General features: G+C 47.4%; 1 protein-coding gene across 1 annotated transcript in view; it reads left to right on the forward strand.

The window, feature by feature from the left end:
- PRPSAP1 (phosphoribosyl pyrophosphate synthetase-associated protein 1) overlaps positions 1-14,497 on the forward strand; it is a 25,409-nt gene extending 10,912 nt beyond the window's left edge. The window contains 8 exon segments of the mRNA XM_010024198.1: positions 934-1,000; positions 4,664-4,836; positions 5,209-5,324; positions 6,011-6,066; positions 6,545-6,690; positions 12,779-12,849; positions 13,509-13,655; positions 14,211-14,497. Of these exon segments, the coding sequence (XP_010022500.1) occupies positions 934-1,000; positions 4,664-4,836; positions 5,209-5,324; positions 6,011-6,066; positions 6,545-6,690; positions 12,779-12,849; positions 13,509-13,655; positions 14,211-14,369 (935 nt within the window). The 3' untranslated portion in view covers positions 14,370-14,497.
- Positions 14,498-15,493: the final 996 nt, after the last annotated feature.

The raw sequence follows: 15,493 nt of genomic DNA on the forward strand, positions 1-15,493 counted from the left end.
AGGGGGTTGGAACTGGATGATCTTAAGGTCCTTTCCAACCCAAACCAGTCTGGGATTCTGTGATAGTGCTGGTGCTCCTATAGCCAGAATGGGCCACGTGGTGCATAAGGTGCCATGGTTCTGGTAGGGTTGGCCTCACCCATTAGGGTTAGTTTTAAATCAGCTCACTTGCTGCAAGGTCTGAAGTCTTCCGTCATCATCGTACAGCACATCAGTCTGCTTTCAACAGAGTCCCTTAAGGTTACTGCCAGTGCCCAGGCAGTTATAGCTGGGTAGGTATTTCTCTCCTTTCACTTATTCCCACCCTTTAGTTCACAACTGTGTGGGCAAATGAGTGGCTAAGACAAGGCATCTCAGGGGAACTTTGGCTTTGTGGAGCTGCTTTGGAGCTCAGCTTTTGCATGTCAGTCTGGGACTATAGGAATTACGTTCAGCAGAGACCCAGCACATGTCAGTGTTGAAATGTCTTGACCTTGATAGCGAAACTGGGGAGCTCTCCCAGCTCTCTGCTGCTGGTGTTGCCTTGGGCTGACCCCTTGGTAAGCCACAAACGGAGTTGCCTCCTTGGTGAGTACTGAAGGTTGTTGTGTTGGGTGGTTCATTGTGCACTAATGAATGTGGTATTGGCAGCTTCCAGCACCCAGAGTGGAGAAGTGAAAAGGCTTTTTCTCGCTCAGAGTTAGGTAATTGTCTTCTACATGGAGGAGAACAGCTATTCAGCCTGGGTTTGCATTGTAAATGCAATTAACTCACCCCAGCCTTTGGAAAATCCACTTGGCTCATCTGTGTGTGTAGAGAGTGTATGAGCATGAAAGGCAAAGGAGCAAGTCCTTATCTGCCCTGCCCAGTGGACACATGCTGTTAAGAAATGGTGTGTTATCACTGGAAATGTGATGTCTGGAAACAAAACTGACTGTTTTCAATCCTCTTCAGAAACAAGAGTTGAAATAAAGGAATCTGTGCGGGGACAGGACATCTTCATCATACAGACAATCCCCAGGTAAGGGACCTGTGGCTCAGTTTTACAGCTGGGGTGTGCTTTGAACTTCTGGTTCATCAGGTTGTTCCATAGGTTTGTTTGCTATTAGCCAGCATGATAACCAGTCTCTTTCCAGTGCTTTGACTTACATTTAAGACACCACATGGTGTTGTTAAAATTCCCAGAGGATCTCTTGTGCCACAGCAAACTGAGGCACTTCCCAATCTACTAGCTGAAGTATGTTACTTGAAGCCAGTCATGGTTATTCTTGCCTTAAGTGAAAAACCTCTGCTGTGTGTGTCCTTGCAGCTCAGTTGCTTGGTGATTCCTGACTGGCATTTCCATTTCAGGCTGTGTATTTTTCTCTGCCTTCCCATTACCAAGCAGCAAGACAGCAGCAAACAGCAGCTATTGCTTTCATTACAGGCTGCATTACTTTCCCTTTCACTGTAGTGATGTGAAACTGAGCTCAGTTTCTCATACAGCTCTTACTGATGGTGGCCCCTTTTGGGCTTTTATTTTGGGCTGTTCTAGCCTTGAAGTAAGAGGAAAAAGAAGTGCTGCAAGTAAGTAGGGAGCTAGAAACCCAGCTGCTACCCTCAGGAACCTTGCTGCTCGGTAGCTGAGGAAGAGTGCATTGAGACAGCACTAGTGTGGTGGGAAAGAGCTTCTTTGTAATGCTTGGCCTGTTGTTAAAGAGGACTACAAGATCATCTTTCTCACTCCTGGAATTACTCTTGCAGGCTGAGACATTTTCCTAGAGCTTGTCTCTCTCCAGAGAGATGCTCCAAGTGTTTCCTCCCTCAGGGAGCAACTAAACCTCCAAACTAAACTCCACTGATGGAGGATTATGTTTCAGGTGAATAGTGCCCTTCTGTTGTTCTTCATGAGAGAGCTCTCTGAAGTAACTTGTAACTGAGAGCTCTAAAGGTGAAACAGATAAGGTCTTCAGAGACAGATAACTCATAGCATTAGGGACAGCAATAGTTTCAGGAGGGAGGACCTCTGCTTTTAAATTGTTGATCCCCTTGTTTGTCCATAAATCAGATTCAGTGTTGTGGGTGAAGAAATGGGTCCTTTTTAGCCAAAATGTTCAAGGCCTTTCAGGTGAGGAGCTACCATTATGCAGCTAGTTTTTGCTGCAGCTGTACCTGGCTGCATTGCTTGAAAGGACAGGTTCAAGGGCACCTCAGATTTGGAGTGGGTTTCATAAGAGTAAAACCAACAACTGTGTTGAATAATGTAAGAGTAGGATTTCCATACTCAGTAGAGGTTTGAAAAGCAAACAACATAATAGGACTTAGTAGGAAGGGAGTAGAGAGGGGAAACAACCTTGTTATGCTGCAGTGTGAATTCAGTCTGCATGAAGAGAGAATAGAAAGACCTGAATATTTGATGCAAGCTGCCTGTCCAGAAAGCACAGAGCAGAACTGAAGAAGCTACAAAGACAGGTATTGTCCAAGAGTGGTGAAGTGTGGACTAGCATTTGGATGACGGGGAAGTAAATAGCTCAAGTTTATACTGTAGGAAAATGAAAGAGTTGGTGGCTTTGTGATACACTAAAAGCAAAATGCATCTTTTTTAGTGCTGAGTGTTGGTGCTGGTTGTTGCAGCTTCACATAAGCCATTTGCTCAGCACCAAGAACAGGGATCTTCGTGGATGGCTTGGGCAGGGATGAAGAGCAGTGAGGAGGCTCCAGGCTGCTGGAGAGAGGGGTGGGGGGTAGCAGAGCTGGCACTAAATGTCCTGGTAACCAGCTGATGTTAATGATAGGACAAGGGGTGATGAGTTCAAACTGAAACAGGGGAAGTTCAGGTTAGATCTAAGGCAGAAGTTCTTCCCTGTGAGGGTGCTGAGGCGCTGGCACAGGGTGCCCAGAGAAGCTGTGGCTGCCCCATCCCTGGCAGTGTTCAAGGCCAGGCTGGACACAGGGGCTTGGAGCAACCTGCTCTAGTGGAAGATGTCCCTGCCCATGACAGGGGTTTGGAACTGGATGAGCTTTAATGTCCCTTCCAACCCAGAGCAGTCTGAGATTCTGTGGTACGGCCACCAGTGCCCTACAGCAGCACCAGGACTACAGGTGCCTTTTGAAATCAGTGGTAACTCTTTTTTCCCATGAGCAGTCTTGTTCTCTATCTGCTTTCCATGTGAATATATATCTTTTTCAAGAGTAGTTTGAAAAATAGTGGTGGAAAAGATTGAATTCCAGGATGAACTTTAGACAGGCTTAAACTTGTCCATTTTGTTTTTACATAACACTGATAGCAGCATCTTTTTCTCCTCTCACGGCCTCACTGGCACAGCTAAAACACCAAAGGGAAGAAACAGCCCTTTGTTTGCTTGTAGTCCTGTGTGGCAGGGGTATGTTTTATGTAATTCTTGGCTGGGTGCTTCAGAGCTAACAAAGCTTTCTTGTGTGTCAAGGGCACTGTGGTGGGGCCAGAGGGAGGGAGAACAGAGACCCAAAGTGCTCCCAAACAAGCACAAGTGGAGGTTCATTCCCAAAGGAAGGGGGGAGCAGTGGGCAGATGGGAATGATTAGAGCTTGGTCATGGGTCACACATACTGAAGCTTGGAAAATGGGATCTCTAAGCTCTTGGGGAAGGTGTCCCCTGTGGTCAGGAGGAAAAGAGGGCCTCAGCAGTGTCTGCAGAGCTCTGAACTGCTCCATGCTGTGTACTCCCCTGCTGGTGTGTGGAACGATGGTTCTGTCAGCCACCATGGGTTCCTTGGCTGAGCCACCACCAGCACTGCCCTCCTGGGGACCAGTCTGGTGTTGGCTGTGCTGAAACCCCCCAAGCAAGGCTGGCAGGATTGCAGGAGCATTGCTGTTCCTCTGTCTTCTCTGAAGTGTCTGTTCTTCAGTTCCCAAATGGGCTTGAGTCACCCTGTGTGATGCACTAAGTGTCTCTTGGTGCTGGTTTTAAGGAACTAAAAGGGTTTGGCTTTGTTCCTCCCTTCCCCAAATGAATTAAAATGCAGCTTAATACACTCCTGCTGGGCCACAGCAGCCACAGAATCGTAAAATCAACTAGGCTAGAAAAGACCTTTAAGACCATCAAGTCCAACCATCATGGAGAAGCCAACTGAAAGGGGGGTTTTAGGTGTGTGTATTCCTTGAACAGTTGTTAAGCATTTGCTGTGCTGTCATTCCTTCCATCTCTAGCTGATAGCATGGAGATGCTGACCTTCACCCAGGTGATGCATCTGGACTTTGTACTGCTCCAGAATGCAGGGAAAATTAACCTGCCTTCCATTAAAAATACCCTGATAAATCCAGTGAGGATGAAGTCATGTTGGCTGCATATGTGCTGCTGCTTTAAAAGACTATTTTATTTCAAAGTACACTCTATGAAGTGACATTTATTCCAACATAAATGAAGGAAAAAGCCTTTTTTGTTGTGCTGATGGAGGGAAATCATCCATATACCTCATGTGAGAATACAGGATCAAATTCTGCTCACAGCTCTCGAGTGCTGGAGTCATGTCCTCTTCATGTAACAGCCAATTGTAATGTGCTGTGGCATGATGGGAGGAGCTCTATGAGCAGAAGCTGGGTCTTACAGACATTAACACAAGCTGTAGCATTATTTGCTTGGAGGTTTGGTTAGAGGAGGTGTATCAAAGGAAAAGGAGTTGCACTGGATAAACACTAACATCTAGAATGGGTTTCAACTCTGTAGAGATGTGAACACTGCTGTCATGGAGCTGTTGATCATGGCATATGCACTGAAGACTTCCTGTGCCAGGAACATCATTGGGGTCATCCCTTACTTCCCCTACAGCAAACAGAGCAAGATGAGGAAGCGGGGCTCTATAGTCTGCAAGCTGCTGGCTTCCATGCTGGCCAAGGCAGGTGGGTGTCACGGGGAGCAGCAGCATGGCAGGAGGGTGTCTGTCCTTCTCTTCTCCCATCCAATGCTGGGACATGCTTTTGAGCTCTCCAGCTACTTTGGGGTTATTCATTTTCTTCAGCTTAATGTTATTTCTTTGTAACTCACACCTGGGAAACAGCCCTAGAAGTGCATGATGAAATACAGCATCAGCCCAGTGCTGTGACTTACCACAGGCCTGGTTCTCTTTCTGTCTTTGGAACTCTTCACGTGAACTTGTTGATGCTTATTTCAGCACATGGCATGAGTGTGAGTAATAGTCTGGAAGCGGAGCTATTGAGGATCTCCAGCTGTGTGGGACTCATTTCCTTTCTTTTTTTTCCCCTTTTCCTTAGGTTTAACACACATTATCACAATGGACCTTCATCAGAAGGAAATTCAAGGCTTCTTCAGCTTCCCAGTAGACAACCTGAGAGCATCCCCTTTCTTGCTTCAATATATACAGGAAGAAGTGAGGTTACTCTAGTTATATATATATATATATCTCAACTGGTCTTAATGTGACAGCAGCATTGGGCCTCTGCTTATGCAATTTGTTGTCAGGCTGGGTCAGTTGTTCTGTTACTGAATTCTTTCTTAGGGGGTACCTATTGCATGTTTCTTAGGCAAGTGAGAAAATGTTCTATTGCATGATTGTACCTGGATAGAAGCCAAACTCTTGCCCATAAGATGAACTTGTTCTTTGTAGAGTCGGTGCCATTTCAGAGCTCCTCTTTGCCCTGCCTCTAGTCACCTTTTAAATCCTGTCCCACTGCTCCCCTCACCCTTCATTCTGTGGTGGATGTCTGACTGCTCTGAATTATTGACAGACTTTGTCTGAGGCTGAGTATAGGAATGCTGAGTGCAGCAGGGCTGGGGCAGGGCATGAGGTTGTATTTTCCATGTGCAGAAGATGATGATTTATGCCCACACAGTGGGATTAAGACTTCCCCATATGGGGGACCTTCTGCAGACAGAATTGGCTGCAACAGTTGGAACCGGATGACTTAAAGTCCTTTCCAACCCAAACCATTCTTTGATTCTAGCCACAGAATGAAGATTTGGGTCTGGAGAAGGAGAAGGGGGTGTGATTATTCATCCATGTATCAAATCTGTACCAATAAGATCTTTACTTAAATAACTTTTTATCACATTCAGATTCCAGACTACAGAAATGCAGTTATTGTAGCCAAATCTCCTGATGCAGCTAAAAGGTAAATGGATGTTTACTAACTGGTTAAATGTAACTTGGAAAAGATTTGGGCTGATGGAAATGCACCAGGAAGAATCTGGGAGGGTCACAAAGGGGTCAGCAGTCTTGTCTGCAAGTCCCTTGTGCCTGGAAATGGGATGAATGTCTGTAGTGGTGCAGATGGGCAGCTGAATTTTGCAGTCTCAACCCTGTGGGATTAAACACTTGAAGTCTGGGTGGTTCACCTGGGGTTAGGATCAGACTTGCTGCATGAGTTTCAGCAGTGCCTGACCATCTCAGAGGGCATTTATCAGAGGAAGGGACGCCACAATAGCCTTGTGCTGGAGCCAAGGGGGCTTTGGGACATTAAGTTTGCTTCTGGTGAAGTTTCTTGCTGGGAATCAGCCACAGAGGTGCAGCCTTTGCTTGCCCTGTTGGGTCTGGGAGAGGTGTGTTCCATCGGCCCAACATCTTCCTGACATGCTGTGGTTGTCCTGCAGGGCTCAGTCCTACGCTGAGAGGCTGCGGCTGGGACTGGCAGTGATCCATGGGGAGGCTCAGTGCACAGAGCAGGACATGGATGATGGACGTCACTCCCCTCCCATGGTCAAAAATGCAACTGTACATCCTGGCCTGGAGCTGCCGTGTAAGATGGAGCTTCTCTGCTTTCCTTTGGGCAAAAACAAGAGGAAAGTTTGGTGGGAAATTGCTGTTAGTTTAGGCATGTAGCTATAACCAGCCTAATGGCAGTTGGACCAGTGGGAAGGTTGATACCAGCAAGTTATAGGAGAAGTAGAGGGGAAGGTTTGTATTGAACTCTTTCTGACCATGCAAAGCATTAGTCTTGTTCTTCTCAGCTGTGCCCATTCCACAGTGCCAGAGTGACCAACCTCTGCTGGAGGTGGTACTTCTACAGTGCTCAGCAACAAAACTCATTGAGCTCATGAAACAGAAAAGAAATGCTGAAGTGTTACTAATGTGGGGACAGGCACCGAGGCCCCTGTCCCCAGCGTGCAGGGGCGGGGCTGGCCTTTGTCTTCCTCTCCTGCTACTGCTGGAAATCTTCATCTTGGCAGCCAAGTGATTGTGTTCCAGTGTGTGTTGACAAGTTTTTGGGTTTGTGTGGCTCCAGGAGCAATGCCAAGCTGCTTCCTCAGCTCTTGCCATCAAGTGGTAAGCTGCCAGTTTGGGAGCACAGTGCAAAGTCAAAAGGAATTTGCAACCTATGTTCTGGGAAATGCCATCCCTTTTGGATTGCTTGTGTTCCTGCAACAGCAGCAGTCAGGATAACCAAAATCCAGCTCCTCTTGGGAGGGTTTTTAGCTTTCTAGGTAGGTGGTGGTAGGACAGGAACTGAGTGCAGTGAATATGACTGAGTGTGGTGAGGAGCTACCCCTCATGCAGCCAAGTTTCATATACCAGCAGTGGCTATGCTTACTGCTAAGTGTCTCCTCTTGAAGTTCAGGGAGAGCACCCAGCCAGTTTGTGGGCAGATTGTGAAGGGCAGGCAAGGAAGACTGAAGGCATTTTACCTTACCCCATCATCACTCACTGTAATACAGGCAGTTAAACAATGCTTATGTTGCTGGAGAAACCCCTTCTGGGCCTTGGGGACCAGGTGAGGTTTGGCAGTGGAGCTTTGGACTTCATCCTGGTTGTCCTCCTTCTGAAGGGGATTTTTTCATGCCCTTCCAACAAAACAGGAATGTATGTGGCCTTTTCCTTCCCTGTCTACTCTGAAGAGGATGCTGTCCTCCAGAATATCACTAGCTGACATTTGCTGCCAGGGCATTGATGTGACTGTGTTCTTATTTCCACTTTTATTTCACTTCAAGAAATCTCAGCTGTGGGAGCTCGTGCTGCTGGTGAATGGCAGCTCATACAGACGTGCCCTTGTCCAGTTTAATTATAATTCCAGTGGAAAATGATTTCCAGTCCTCACACAAGTAATCTGCTGTGCATCACCACTTTCTTATTTCATCTCCAGCAAAAACTTGAGTAATGACCTTACATCCTGCATGCCTAAGACACGAATGTGACACAGTCAAGCTGCGGCTTGGTAACTGTGTGTCAGTGGGGTGGGTTATTGGGCCAACTTGTCCAAAACTCTTAAGAGAAAGTTGCTTTTGTCTCTAGTTGTCTAATCTCATGGATCTCTGGCTTTGAGTGAGCTGGGCTCTGTTGCTGGAGGTGCAGAATACTGAGGTACTGTGTGTCTAAAAGCAGTTGAAGCTTCTAGTGCATCCTGGTTGTGTTGCAGCCTTTATCATAGAGCTCTGCTCTGCCAGGCAGAGGTGGAAATGCAGCTGTCCAGGGATAGGGATGGCAATGCTGTGAGCGTCTGCATTTCCCCTCTTTTATACGCCTATTTTCTTGTCTGATTCGGGCATTTGAGAAGTATCTTCCCACCAAACAAACCCCTTGGTCACCTCTTCCTGCCATGTGTGCCACCACCAGCAATCCCAGTGTTGTAAAGTGCGATGCCAGAGTGAAGTAGGGTTCAGCTATGTCCCTGTGTGGTTTGTGAATGGTAGAACACATGCTACTCAGAGCTGTATGCTTCCTTACATCAAAACTGGCCAGAGAAACCTCTGGGTGTCAAAACAGAAGCATCCTGCAGGGCTCAACTACCATAAACCTGGGTCTGGGCAGTTAGAAGGTGGCTGTGACTAATGCTGGAGCATCCTGCTCTGAGCTACAACCACGTTGGTGTGGAGCAGCCTGTCCTCCCTCTCTAGACTCTGCAGTTCAGGGTTCCCTGAGTTGTGTTCCAGCCAGAAGAGAGGCAAAACCACAGCTGGGAGCAGCCCCAGAGCCCTGCAGCGATGACTTGTGCTTTATACTATTCTTCATGGGCTTCCTAGTGAGTTGGCTGGGCTCCTGCCTCCTGGTGTGCACCTTTTATCCCTATTATAGTAGAGATCACGTACCTTTAATGAGTCTTATGTAGTGTAATGGCTCATTTATTGTCCTGAGCGTGTAGTCTCATCTGAGGCTCTGGTTTGGTGTCATATGGAGGTATAACAGAAAAGTGCTAAAGGTTCTTCCTATTGCAGTTCTTCAAGTGCTCTGCTGAAGCAGCAGCAACAGCTCACATCACTCAGAGCCCACACATCAAAGCCTTTGGAACAGGATGTCACTCCAAGGTTGTTCTCTTTGATCATGTGCTCTTTGCGGCTCCAGACTTGCAGCTGGTTTGGGGCTGTGCTTTACCAAATGCATGTGGACTCTGCAGGTTTCCTAGAGAAAAGGAGTGGAGCACCATCTGTTAAATCATTTCAGTCTTTTGTATAGATAGCTGCAGGTCTGCTTCCAGCCCAGAGCCCAGCAAACTGGTGAGGGAAGGAAGTTTGGGTTAAAAACAGGATTGACCATAGGTCTCTTCCCTGTGTCCAGGCTGGGCTTGGCACTGTTATCTGTCTTTCCAGGTCTATCCCACAGAACAGCTTGAGCAGCTTTTTGCTCATGGACCCTGTTGCAAATGTAACATTGTTTTTCTTGGTAATTATCACTTTAATGCACATTGGCAGCTCCAAAACAAAACTGGGTTTAGCATTTACTATTGGAGCTGGAATTGGATGAGCTTTAAGGTCCCTTCCAGCCCAAATCATTCTACGATTTCTTTATCCATTTTTGACTGCAACGCGCTTATGCACCTGGGAACGCTGGTTCTTTGTGCCAGTGATAAAACTGCTTTTAGTGTGAGGTGCTTTAGTGGGTATTACATCAGAATGAAAGTGTAGGTTTGAGTGTTGGGCTGATGAACTTCTATCCCCACCACCCCTCAGTGTTCTTTGATATTCTTGTTTTATAAAACTGTTGGTTGGTTTGGGTTTTTTCCCTCTTTTCTTTATTATCCCCCCCTGAAGCTACAAGTACCACAAGCATCTTTTCTGACTCCAGAAGAAACCCAGCAACTCTTTTAACTTAAACTCCTACATAATTCAGGGGGTTACACCAGGCAGAAGTACAGCTCTGCCTTCCTTCTGTTGCCTTCTCTTGTCTACATACAAATAGAGGGGTTTGTGTCTGAGAGGAAGAACATTCCTTATTACTTGAATCATGTTTTACCTTTTCATAGCACATCTTTATGTTCAAAGATTTTGAAAGCAAAAGAATCTGGCTGCAGTAACCCCTGTGTAAGCTCTCCTCACACTAGATTTGATGTGGTTGTGGGTAGATCTTTGGCTTGCAATTGTTTTCTCTTTTTTTGCAGAGAAAATTGAACAAGAAAAGGGAGAACATCTCTTTAGGATCCGGGTAGGTCCACGTGTTGCCTACCGTCCCTGAAAACTAAAGGAGAATTGAAATACAGCATTTAAACCCCAAGAGATGGGAAGTGCTGCTCATGTTGTAGCTGCTGTGTCAGCCTTTGAGCATAGCAAGGAATGGGTCTGCTTCCTTTATGGAATGAATTTACTGAAACTTACGTGTTTCTGGGTAAAATAGTGCTGAATTTCAGCTCCTTGGGCCTGTTTTTTGCTTAGAAAGGGATTTTCCCTGGCCTGGTTGTAAACAGAAATGGGTCTCATCTGTGGATGCACACCAAGGGTGGGACAGCAGCCACATGGAATCCTTTTGGTATTCCACAGCTCTTGCTGGGAGTTCTGTTCCTGCTCAAGCTAGATAACAAACTAATAACTAATCCCAGCAGGTAGGTAGTGCCTAGAATTGAAGTGGTCTGCTTATCTTTTGTGATGCTTAATCTTAGTTTTCCCTTCTCCTAAGAATATTTTTCCTTCAGGATTTAGACATGACTTTGCATTCGATAGACATAGGAATCATGCAAGGGAAGCTGAAAATCTTCTCCAAAGAGCAGTTAATTCTTCAAGTCCAAGGTAGCTGTGACTTTGCCTGCAATAGCCAGCAGTGAGTAACGTAACTTTGGTCAAACCAAAACTTTTGGCCACCTTCTGTACAGTTTTGGTCGGCTTCTGGAGAACCAGTCAGTGGAGCTGGTCGTGTGTGTGAAGAACGGCTCTCCACATGACTCTTTGGAGCTGTGGCCCTTACAATTGCCTTCATCACATCCCTCAGACTGACTCACTCAGCATTCCCAGGCACTGAGGAGTTGTGGGAACAGTGCTGCAGCAGCCTGCTGTGCAGGTTGGGGAGTTTTGTGTAGGACCTTTTTGACCCAGGAGGGCAGAAATCACTCTTCAGACAGGCTTTTTGATAGACAGTGGCCTGTGTTCTCATGGTGCTCAAGTACTCTGTTGAAGTAGGTTATCTTAAAGGAGAAAAATCTCCCTTTTTAGGGTGTCCAAAACTCCTTGGCACTGGAGAAGCCTCTGTGGCCTTGGTAGGACACTTTGCACTCCCCATAAAGAACATAAAACCTGGGGAGTGAAGGTGGGGCAGGTAAGTGTTATAAATGCTGGATGTTCCTCTTGCTTCAGTGGTTAGATCAGCCCAGATGGTCACCTAGTGGCCCACACATGCCCACCCCTGTGTCCTTTCTGTGCTGCATTCCCTGTATAAACCTCTGTCAGGTGAGAGGTTGGGCTTATGGACAGCAAGTCCCTGGCCTGTATCAGAGGCTGATTGCAGTTTGGTGCTACATCTGGACACCCTCAGTGCACCTGAGTTCATATCTCTGTTGTTTTTCCTATTGCTTTCAGGATAAAGCCTGTTACACATGTAGCTTTTGCATGAACCATGTCAGTGCACAGTTAGGCAGGCAGGAGTGGAACCTGCTTTCCTGGTACGTCTTTTCACCATGTGTCAACCAGCTCATCAGTGTGTCCTTTTGCTTCCAATTATTGCTTGCACTGAGCTTAGAGAACTGGGTTTGAACTGGGTTTTGTCCTGCTCTTTCCATTAATCCCCTTTAAAACAACTAATTATCAGAAAAGGAAGTTTGCAGAAGCAAATCAAGCTTTTTATGCCTGAGCAGGTATTTTTAAGGTCCTTACACCCTCTGAAAGAGCCTTATGTGTTTGGTGAGATGAGAGAAAGCAAGCAGGCTGCAGTGTGCATCTCAAATCCTTCAGAGGAATTAGTGGGTCCAGCAGGTGAAGAACTGTACTTGTAAAGCATATGCCCTTGGGAGGTGTTGCTTAGAGAAGCCCATTTGATGTTCCCAGTCATGAGATACCCCTTTTTCTTCAAGTCCTGTTCTGGAGCACAGAAAGTCACTGATATTGCCCATAAATGAGGTGCTGCTTTGGAGCTTTCCTTGCACAGGGGCCTGTTGGATATTTGGGTTTGGTTCCTGTCTCTGAGGTCAGCACAAGGTCCCCACAGAAGTAGAGAGTTTCATCTTTGTGCAGCACTGCTGTTTATTTCAGGGAAAATGGAGAAGGGGAATGGCTTTAAACTGGAAGAGGGGAGATTTATGTTAGATCTTAGGCAGAAGCTCTTCCCTGTGAGGGTGCTGAGGCGCTGGCACAGGGTGCCCAGAGAAGCTGTGGCTGCCCCATCCCTGGCAGTGTTCAAGGCCAGGTTGGACACAGGGGCTTGGAGCAACCTGCTCTAGTGGAAGGTGCCCCTGCCCATGGCAGGGGTTGGAACTGGATGAGCTTTAAGGTCCCTTCAGCCCAAACCAGTCTGGGATTCTATGAAAATGATGGTTAAACCAGTGGTTACCTGTTTAGGTGGGTGTCAGGATAACATGAAGCACGTGCCTGTGCACCAGTGTAAGATGTAGTTGACGGCTGGGCCTCTTGTGTGGTGGAGCTGTTGTGGTTTGACTCAAGGGTAACTCACCTGGGCTTTTCTTTTTTCTTCTTTAGTGATGATGGCCAAGGAGAAACCACCGATAACTGTGGTTGGAGATGTTGGAGGAAGAATTGCCATCATTGTGGTATGAGTGTGATGGAGAGGAGGGTGGGAGGGGAGTGGCTTCCTCCCAGCATCTTCTCTTAACCTGCTTTATCCTAAAGAACTGCTGGGGGAGGGTTGGGAATGTGATTGTTGGCATTGTTTTCTCCAGTTTTCCTGGTGGGTTGGGTTATTTCAGCTTTCTGTTGAAAACCCTTTGTACTTCAGTGCTTTAAGCCCTGAAATTTCCTTGCTCCTTTAGAGCTACAAATGTTGCGTTTCTACAAATACTCCACAAATCCAAGACATGCAGAGAAGTCTTCTGGAATGTTTAAAACAAACCCCAACCATCCAGAAAATCTTGCTGAGCTTCTCATCCTTGCTGTGCCATGCTGCAGTGTAAGTCATCAGCATGCAGCTACTATCACCATGATAAACCCCACCTTGCTGAAGAGAAGCTCTGTTGGGTTGTGTGCAGGGACTCCTTTCTTTCCAAGTCACAATGTTTGTTCTGCAACCAGCAAAAGGGTCTGTCCGTGAGGGAAATGGCATTCACAGGTGACTGTCCTCACATCCCAACAGCAGCTGAAGTAGCCAGGGATTCTGTTTTACATGTGGCCAAAGCTGCAGTGCCTTGAAGATCCACTCCTGGCCTGCAGGCACAGTGAGCTTTGGTTTCGTCATATTTCTGTGTCTTCTCAGGATGATATCATTGATGATGTGGAAAGCTTTGTTGCTGCTGCAGAGATCCTGAAAGAGCGTGGAGCCTACAAGATCTTTGTGATGGCTACTCATGGGCTCCTGTCAGCAGATGCCCCCCGTCTCATTGAGGAATCCTCCATTGATGAGGTGGGTCTGCTCTCTGACTGAGGCTCTGGTGGCTGGATTGATGTAGGGCACCAAAACCCACCAACTGATGTTCTTCCCCTGCCACATAGCTCATCTCCGGAATGACTGCTTTCATCATTTATATCATTATATTTGTCATTTCCAGTTTTCGGTTTTCATCATCATGCTGCTCAAGGTGAACATCAGCTTTCAGTTCCCTAGCTCTTCATGGGCAGGAGGGGGAAGAAGAAATGTGTGATGAATTCTTACTGAGATCAGATCAGTTCTGTGTACATGAAGAGAATACTTCAAACCTCACGCTTGATAACAAACATGTCAGCTCCTGCAACTGACATGGACCCCTCAGCCTGCGTGGAGGTGGCTGTTGTAGAGTTGGTTATGCTGGTTCCCTCAGTAGTAACTGTCACCTGGGGGAGACCATTTCTACTCTTTGTTCCTGCCCACAAGGAACTTCCCCTGACCTGTGCAGCAGCAGTATGCACCACTCGGGGAGCTCAGTGAGGGCGAGCGTATCAGCAGCACAACTAATGCTCTTCTCTTTCTGATACTCCATAGGTGGTAGTAACCAACACGGTTCCTCACGAGGTCCAGAAGCTGCAGTGCCCCAAGATAAAGACTGTGGATATCAGTTTGATTCTCTCTGAAGCCATCCGACGAATCCACAACGGCGAGTCCATGGCTTATCTCTTTCGCAACATCACTGTCGACGACTAGACCTGGCGCTGCCCCTGGCCTGGCTTCCACAAGACAAGGAAACACGCATGAAAAGGCATCAATTATAGGCATAAGACAACTTTATTCTTGTAGGAGCATGAAGGTTTTCAGTCAGGGGCTGGAGCCATTGCATTTTGTGAGCTTTGGGTCATTCTTGGGCAAAGCACATGGGGGTCTTGGTCCTCACTTGAACACTTGTCTGCACTGCAAACCCAGGCACTGTTCCTGGAGCTGCCTGGGTCTGCTGAGTTGTGGCAGAGTCTTGTGAGGAAGGGGAGTTGGAACAAGATCTGCCTCTAATGCAGTTCTGCTCTCCAAAACACTAACACTGACCCTCTGCTACCAAAGCAGAGGATGTTCAGGTTTGGTGCCTCCTGTGCAGCCCATCCCCTCTGAACAGCCACTGTGCCTGGCCTGTGGGGCTGGTGCTGTAACCAGGCTCACTTGGCAGCTTGCAGCCTCTTCCACAGGGAAGCTGGACTCACAGCTTGTTCCTTTTTTGTGTGACACTAATCCTTGGCTGGAGGGGACACTTGAGAAAGCAGCACAAGGGGCTTGTGAAGGGCTTTGTCTCCAGGATGACGGAAGAATAAATTGATCTTGCCCTTGCTGAGGCAGACGAACACACTCCATTAGAACATGTACCACTTTCCAGCCTGCTGAGGTGAGGAACAAATCACTTGCTTCCAAAGAGCACTGTTGTCTCTAACGTGTCCTTCTTCCCTTTTGCTTCTCCTTCAACTTCTGTGACATCCTTCTCTTCCCCTCCAGCATCTAAGTGTGTTCTAGGGTGGCGAGGGGCAGGCAGTGTCTGGGCAGGGCAGGCCTCAGCAGCAGTAAACAAGTATGCCCTGCACCAGAGTGGCTGGGCTTGGAGCTGAAGCGGGGACATGGGGGCTTGGAGCGAGTGGGTTGTCTCCAGTATCTCCAGCAGGGCTGAGTGAGGACTGAAGGCTGGGGCTGGGTTTCCTGTGTTTTCCAAGTGCTAGGAACAAATCCTGGCTCTGCTCTTGCTTCAGGAGCACAGTCCTGTACTGGGAGGGTTATGGAATGGCTCCACGGGAGCGTGCGGAGTCCTTGCAGATGTCTGCGTGTGCCCCCTTGCTCTGAGCTAGCACTGGACC

The sequence above is a fragment of the Nestor notabilis genome, unplaced genomic scaffold, assembly GCF_000696875.1.
Source record: "Nestor notabilis isolate BGI_N333 unplaced genomic scaffold, ASM69687v1 scaffold21821, whole genome shotgun sequence".
In the NCBI taxonomy this organism is placed as follows: domain Eukaryota; kingdom Metazoa; phylum Chordata; class Aves; order Psittaciformes; family Psittacidae; genus Nestor; species Nestor notabilis.